Source organism: Formica exsecta, unplaced genomic scaffold, assembly GCF_003651465.1.
Source record: "Formica exsecta isolate Colony F162 unplaced genomic scaffold, ASM365146v1 scaffold667, whole genome shotgun sequence".
NCBI lineage: Eukaryota > Metazoa > Arthropoda > Insecta > Hymenoptera > Formicidae > Formica > Formica exsecta.
In genome coordinates this window covers 98662-106553 of record NW_021853430.1, presented here as the reverse complement: position 1 = coordinate 106553, position 7892 = coordinate 98662, and the positions used below count along the sequence as shown (strand labels likewise).

Below are 7892 nucleotides of genomic sequence, written 5' to 3'. Positions count from 1 at the left end.
TATATATATATATATGTATATCTTTTAGTAAATAATCTGTGAGATGTGAAAGAGTTTCAATAACAACACGCTTGTAACCTTGTCGTAACGACACCTATACGAGTAATGTTGATCGTAGCGATTGAATCTCATTCATTCGTATAAAAAGTATTTACTCGGCCTTCAAGGGAGAGAATAATAACGCCGGAAGCGTTCGACTCGAGATATACGTAGCGCAATACATTAATAAACCACAATGGCGATCTCGTAATGGGGCGAGGCTTTCTAATAGCGACGTCAGCGATATTATCGGAAATTAGCTTCAGGTCAAATTTCGAATCGTGCGATTTTCCAAATATGGAATGTACATACATACGTACAGCACCATCGAATATATCAATATATGCATAGAACGGCGACAAACACCTGATAGCGAAAGAACGAAGAGAGAGAGAGAGAGAGATGTAGGGGAAGCGGAAAAGGGGGGCAAAAGGTAACGGGGTTAAGCACCCTACCTGTGGATCGCGACGCTCCGGGGCTCCGGGGAGATGGTCGCGCGGCCACGGCACTCAGCCGGGGTCGTAGGGGCCTTGAGGAGGTCGCCGAACGACAAGTGATGGCTGTAATCGCGACAGGTCCAGGTGTATCCGCGCTCGTCGCCGCCCTCCTTCACGGATGAACGTTGTTGTTGTCGTCTACCGGCACTGCCGACGCAACCACCGCTGTCGGCCGTGGCACCGCCGCCGCTGCCGCCACCCTCGGACAGATGACGGGTCAAGGGTCGCCGCATGTCTCATTCAGATCACCGACTGATAACTAATGCGAGCGGCCGGACCGGCTGCGGTCGACCAGTGCTAACGTTCGTTCGCACACGCGCGTGAAGTTTGCCGCGGAATTCTCGTCGACTCTCGTTCGAGTCTCGGCGCCGAGTGACAGATCCGATCTCTCTTCTTTCGCGCGCGCGTAATCGAATCTTTTCCCCATGAAAACTCATTCGCCGTGTCACGATCCGTGGGGCGCGCTCGCGCGCTCCTCTCTGCGATACCGGGACACCGGGAAAAGCGTTTGATCGCGATACCGGGATGCGCGAGGAAAGACGAAGGACTGCATGCGCGCGCGACCGATCGTCTCTCCTCCCGCGCAAGCGTCGCCCGACTTTGGTCACGCGGCTGCCGCCCCCCCACGGAGATTCGTGAGTAACTTGACAGATAAGGCAGGTCGCGCGGTCCGCTGGCTGTGTGGACTTCGATTCAAAATGATTTGCCCACGCCATTCGTATAATTAAAATGATAATAAATTATCCTTTATTTTAGAGCGAAAAAGTAATTGTAAAAATGATATTGTATGTAATATCTCTCTTTCTCTATACTATTTCAATTTAAATTTTTATATAAAAATACAATTATAAAAAAGGTTTATATTTCTGCCATTTACCATCGGTACTTACTTGGTTTAGTGTTTTATATTTTAACCACAGTATTTATCGAGGGCGTTAGCGTATGACACATTTTTTTTTTAAAAGGACTATTTAATAAAAGAATTATTTTTTAAAAGGATTATTTTTTTAAACTATTTAAAGCAATCTATTCAATATTATTTTGTGTCGGTATCTTTTTCTATTAAATAGGATTATATACCTTATATATTCACGCAATTTCCATATAAGTTCATATATCATATTTCATATATCAACCGTATATATATTTGATTTTTAATTACACCGATTAAAATTGGATTAATTTTCACACATATTTTTCAATTCTTTATTACTTATTTAAATTAATAAAATAAACTTATTTATTTAAACTTTCGATTGTGTCGTTAATTTTTTCATTGCTTGAAAAGTATACTCTTTAGAGTTAATAACAAAAAAAAAGAGTTGTAATCAAGGAAATTATCGGCGAATGAGCGCTGGCTCAGTAAATCATATATGATATACTTAATCTTCATATCTAACAATTATTTATCATAATTATATGTAACCCTTTTTTTCATAATTTTATATTGCTTGTTATATTATTTGCATGCTGTATATTTGTGAACGAGATATTGGAAATGTTTGAAGATGAGGGGAAAAGCAACCGGGACCGGGACACGAGTTAAAGCAAATATTTAATTTATTAGTGAATCTGCGCAATCATAAAATATATTCATGTAACGATCAACGAGATATAACATCGATAGAGCTCGGCGTTGAACGTGACGAGACAATCAACGGGGGAGTCGGAATCGGACGTAATCGCAGACACCCTAGAGGAAGTCGCGTAACTTCCTCGCGGACTCGAGGGGACAATAGGGCGAATCGGGGGAAGGGAAGAGGGGGCAAGGGGGCGCACCTTGTCAACCGGGTCTCACCATTTTTCTCTCGCTTATGACGAAGCAAGTGATGTCGCTTCGCGAAAAAAAAAAAATATGGCACATCTCGTCGTTTGTGTATACATGCTATATAAAAATAGAATCCACGGTGCGCATCCTGATGTACGGTAATCGGTCATCGATTGAACAACGGGGGACGAGAGAAACTCAACGGGGAGGATCGCGGGATGACAGATCGAAAAATCAAACGCCGATCAGCTGTTCGCAGAGACGTGTGTCGCGACGCTGTAACATTCGTATATTATATAATTCGACTACAGGTCAACATCACTATGGCAGACGTGTATTCGACGCTCGTAAAATAACGAGCGTTTTTCTGTCCGGAAGGGGAGATCACCCTCTAAGCGACGAATCCACCTCCGATTATTACGAGGTTTACGTTAAGTAAGGACCCACCGATCGGTCCATTAATCGCCTAATTGCGGTTGATGTTTCGTGAGTAACGTCACATCCTTTTTGTCGAAGCGCAGCCCCTCTCTCCCTATCGAATCATTTGTAAAGCTGCTAGAATTTCGCATCTCTCTCTCCTTAATCGATTCATATATGTACAAAAAATATACGAAGTTACTCGCGAGACATACATTCTGCTCTGCGTGCGGCTGCGCGTGTGACTCGGGCCGCGCCAAATTCCTGCAAGAGAGGGTAAACGACTTAAATTAGTCGTTAGATTATACATCCCCTTGTATTGTGACTAAAATAAAAATTTCACACGCGAGACAAACACGTGGAAATATATGGGATGGAATAATAATTAGATTCTTCTCGTGACTCTAAAGTATTCAAAGGAGTGAATCGCGGGATAAACGTAATACTCTCATAAGAGACGAGGAAGTACTCTATAAATAAATCGCCCATTCAAGAAAGAGAGCGCCTCTTTTCGAAAAATACCCCTACTCGCGCCAGGATGGCGGTGCTACCCGGGGGCGCGGCCCAGTTTACGACATCTTCTACGCGGCGAATCGGATCTCTACGACTCGCCATTCGCGTAACGCACTATTATCGAGCTACAACATCGGCCGCGTACCTACGATTTATTAACGACTTGGCCGTGTATAAATATATATATGTATATATATATATATATATATATAAATCGCGACGCGCGAAGGGGGACGAAACAGGACTGCCTGTGCGCTACGCGCATTTCACCCGCTGTTGCACGATATTAATTATTTATTTTTTTTTAAAAGGACTATTTAATAAAAGAATTATTTTTTAAAAGGATTATTTTTTTAAACTATTTAAAGCAATCTATTCAATATTATTTTGTGTCGGTATCTTTTTCTATTAAATTCTCTCTCTCTCTGTTTCTCCCTCGCAGGCCCCGCGCTCGCGGAGGGAACCTTAGCAGCCGACCTGGTGCAGCATCGACGCCAGCCGGAACACCCGCATCCAGGCGAACATGCCGGTGGACGGCGAACGGCAAACGGTGGCCCGCGTCGACGACGACGTCGACGAGGTCTTGCGTTGCTCCTGGACAACGGACGGCGACGTCGCGTCCATGGATGCGGCGTCGCTGCTCTCCGACTTCCTCTGCTTCTGCTGTTGCTGCTGCGGCGAGTACTTCATGTCCGCTGTTATGCGATAGGCAAAGCGATAAAAGGTGAGAGAAAGATTGGAGGTGAAGCGCTCTCGCGGTACTTTGTCCGTCACAGATGGAACTTGGAGAATGAGATCGTTAACGCTCGAGAAAGCCATCATTTGTCGTGGCATACTACTTTGATAAAAGCCAAAACGAAATATGTACGTTATATAACGCTATATCGTTACGTTTCGGTTAACAAAACTCAAGTCTGAGCTCTCGACCATATCATTGCCAATTCAAAGAACGGAAGGATTTCTAATTATAAGTATAAAACGCTACTAATTAAATATTATAGATTTATAAATTTGTTAAGGAAACAAAAATTGTTTTTAATTATTTTTAAATATTTCGTGTATCTTTATCCACATATTTTCATTCATGATTTATGTAAAACGTTGAATCCAACAAGTCCGCCTACGCGAGCGGTACGACTTTGATGCGAGCGATTATTCTGACGATAAATCTCCACAATTGCAATTATTCCGCGATGAACTCCGACCAGCGGAAAGGAAAATCCGCGGATCTCTTTGCGTAAATGCCGTATTAGCCTTGATTATGTTTATTTGCGTCTATTCGGTCATGGTCGTCTCTAACGCACATATGTTACGAATATAATCTCGTTCTTACGGGACGGCATATAATTCTTAATTTCGAAGAAGAATAATATTTTCAAAAACAAACTCAATTTTTCTCAATTTTTACATAACAATATATGCTTCATTAATTCTCATCTGCGTCTAATTGTAAGTGAAAAAAGAAAAAATATGTTTCTTGTTTCGAATTGATAATACGCATGTCGCATGTCGAAAGAAATGTGAGTCAACGTCATGTATTGCTCCCTATATTATACGGCTCTGTTTATTATACTGTTACGAAACCGCTGTGTTTCCAGGAGCGCGCGATCGCTCGGTGGCAGAGATGCCAATTCTGAGACTCTGCCACAGCCACAGCGTGTGGAGGGGATAACTCACACAAGCGTGAACCGTGTACATGTAATGCGCAGAGCGTTCTGCGCATTACACGTACACGGTTCACGCTTGTGTGAGTTATCCCCTCCACACGCTGTGGCTGTGGCAGCGTCTCAAAACTGGCATCACTGCTCGGTGGGCGTCTCGGTTGGCGCATGCGTCTCTTTCAACCAGCTGATTCCCTAGACCTACTTTTCGTTCGATGATGTGCGGGCTGACATCATATATACACGGCCGTGTCACTCTCGATACCGCCTTTTTCTTCTATCCGTTTTCTTACGAACTGAAATACCATAATATCGCTCTCTACAAGCGTTTTTTTTTTTTAAGAATTCATTGGTGTCAGCTGAGAAGCTTAACTGTAATTCTCTCTCTCTTTCTAAAAAGAAAAAAAAATTGCCTCTACAAATAATCGGTTAACTTTGACCAGCACAGTTTTACAACTCGTTTATGACAAGCCTGTCTGAATATCCATTAAATTTCTATGAAGATTTTATTTGTTTATATCTCCTTTCTCTCTCTCTCTCTCTCTTTTTCTCTTCGTATACAACCGACTGTCATCTGCATTACGCGATCGTGATGTCACGCATCTCTAATAGCAGTAAACGCACATCTCGTCATACGAACCATGCTAGGTCGCAGCTGCAAATGCAATTAAATACAATTTTGATCGATTCGATATGAATCTCCAGAGATACTACACATTTCTCTACGCTTTCTTTCCTTCTCTTTTTTTTTCAAATACGTAAGGAAAAAATCAACATATGGAAAAAAGCAACCAAAGATCTTTCGGCTTTTATATTTTAGGATAATCTACTCTCGAAGATTTTTATTAAGATTTACTACAATTTTTCTGTATATTGCTCTTTGGAAAAGAGATTTCCCGCAGAGAGAAATTAGCATCGTTTATCACTGAATACAATATTTTCTCTTCATTCATCAAGATTATTTCTATTTTGAATAAATTAATTACGCACTCGTTTTACGTTTGCGGAACAAATGCGTAAACATATCATCGCGAACTTGGGTATTTTCGCGTGTAAGTATATGTACGCGTGTACATACACGCATGTCGAGAGATTCCGTGCCCTAAATCCTGGTCGTTGCTCGAGGCCGTCCTTAGACCTGCACGCGCTACTTGATTGAATGAGCTTTACTTGGTGCACGCAACAAAGGTTACGAGTCATTGGCACGAACAAAATATCAGTAAACGTTATATATCTGCGTACATATTCAAAAATATCATCACGGATTTACATGTGTAGAATATGAAATCGTAGAGTCGATGTCGAAGATTGATTTTTCGTTTTTAAGAAAAGCATTATACATATAAAAACGTTAATAAAGAGCCAATTAAAATAAATAATATAAAAATGCCAATTTCAATTTGCAATTAATATGTCTGTAAGATTCATAAGATTATATTTATGTATTTATTAAACAATATCTTTTTTCGATCACACACGTTTTAAAAAAAAGGAAAGAAATATAATAACAGAGATTTATCTCTCGATTGTTGAATTATTTCGGCGTCTCGATAACTCGATAATAATTCGATAATTATTTCCAATATCGACAGCTTTGAGAATAAAATTTCTTCGAGAAAAAGAGAGAGAAACTTTCTAGAATACGCGATTCTACCTCGAAGAGTCCAATCGTTATTCGAACCGTCCATCCGTCCAACCGTCCTAGTTGTCACGCGATAATCTTAATTCGCTAACAGCAAACCTAAGTTTCCCCGCATAAATTATTGATTAATTGACAATTGATAAGTTTACCATGACAATTATAACAACTTGAGAGCGACTCGAGATATCTAGAAAATTAAAATTTTTTTCTAGACATCCAAAGAATTAAGATCGCGATTGATGTCTTTACGATTTTTGTAGTTATACCATCTGCAAAAGTAACAAATATTTTAAAAAAGAAAAACGAAATAATAAAAATATTCCAATAGTTACAAAAGCATTTCAGCTTTAACTGATAAGTGATGATAGCCGATAATCATCGTCGTGCTTATTCGCTATATAATGGTTTCAGCGGGAATAGATCAATAAGTCGTTAAATGTCAAAACCACGTTCAATCGATCTGTCAACCGTAGAATGCGAGAGCCGAATGTGATCTAGCCTAGTGAAAAATATTCGTTCCTATGGCATGAAGCAAATATACTACGGTGAACATGAAAAAATATATTCCGACAAGATACATCGAAGTCTACAAAAGAGAGAGAGAGTAAATGATTTCTCGCGCGATTCAATTACCATATCATTCCAGCCGTTGCCCAAAATTATCTCTATAGATCTATCGGAATTAAACGGTTCTCCAAGTTCCCAGGACATAGTCGACGCGAATTTTTGATCGTCACTCACCTGATCGACTCGTGTTTGGTCGCTGCAGCTCGTTCGCCGAGCTCGGACGTCGATTATTCTAGCTGGTGAACGCGCGACCTTCCACAGCGATTCCGTGCGCGGCGCGTAGCGTTCTGCGGAACACGACGACGAGGTGCAACGAAACCGTGGACAGGAGAGGACAGGGGTGGAGAGGAGAGGCGAGGCACCTCCTCTCCGTCGCGCAACTTGTACGTCGACGCGATCGTTCGGACGGTACACGGTGGATGGTGAATGGTGGGGTCGCTCGTCGTCTTCGTTGGCCGCGCATTCCGCAGCGCCGGCGCTGCATCGACCCGGCTCGGTTGATGGTTTTTCGACGATGTACGAAAAAGCTCAAACACCCACCGCGACTGTTGAAACGCGAACCCCGCTACGCGAGCATCGTTTTGTCCCGTCTCTCCCCTCGCTCATCCTTGAAATTTTTGAAATCTGTCCTACTTTCGTATGTGACGCGTTTCGTTTGCCGACTTATCTTACTCAAGTGGTATAACAAAACTCGAAAACTGATATCGTTAACATAATGCCCCTATTATTCAATTTCGACGTAATTTATTTTAACAAAATTTGCATACTCAGCGAAAATCATGTCTCTC

The 7892-nt window shown here is 41.7% G+C and overlaps 2 protein-coding genes across 2 annotated transcripts in view; both read right to left on the bottom strand.

The window, feature by feature from the left end:
- Positions 1–1048, bottom strand: part of LOC115243015 — a 112074-nt gene extending 111026 nt beyond the window's left edge. The window contains exon 1 of the mRNA XM_029819660.1: positions 495–1048. Coding sequence (XP_029675520.1) covers positions 495–769 — 275 coding nt within the window. The 5' untranslated portion in view covers positions 770–1048. The remainder of the gene's footprint in view (positions 1–494) is intronic.
- A 2606-nt stretch (positions 1049–3654) lies between these two features.
- On the bottom strand, positions 3655–7602 carry LOC115243017. Its single transcript, XM_029819666.1, has 2 exons — positions 7279–7602; positions 3655–3929 (listed from the first exon to the last, which is right to left on the bottom strand). Exon 2 carries the CDS (start codon positions 3922–3924, stop codon positions 3700–3702), a length of 225 nt encoding a protein of 74 aa, XP_029675526.1. The 5' UTR covers positions 3925–3929; positions 7279–7602; the 3' UTR covers positions 3655–3699.
- Positions 7603–7892: the final 290 nt, after the last annotated feature.

Coding starts and splice junctions, on each gene's coding strand:
- LOC115243017 (XM_029819666.1), bottom strand. CDS start 3,924: ATGAAGTACTCGCCGCAGCAGCAACAGCAGAAGCAGAGGAAGTCGGAG.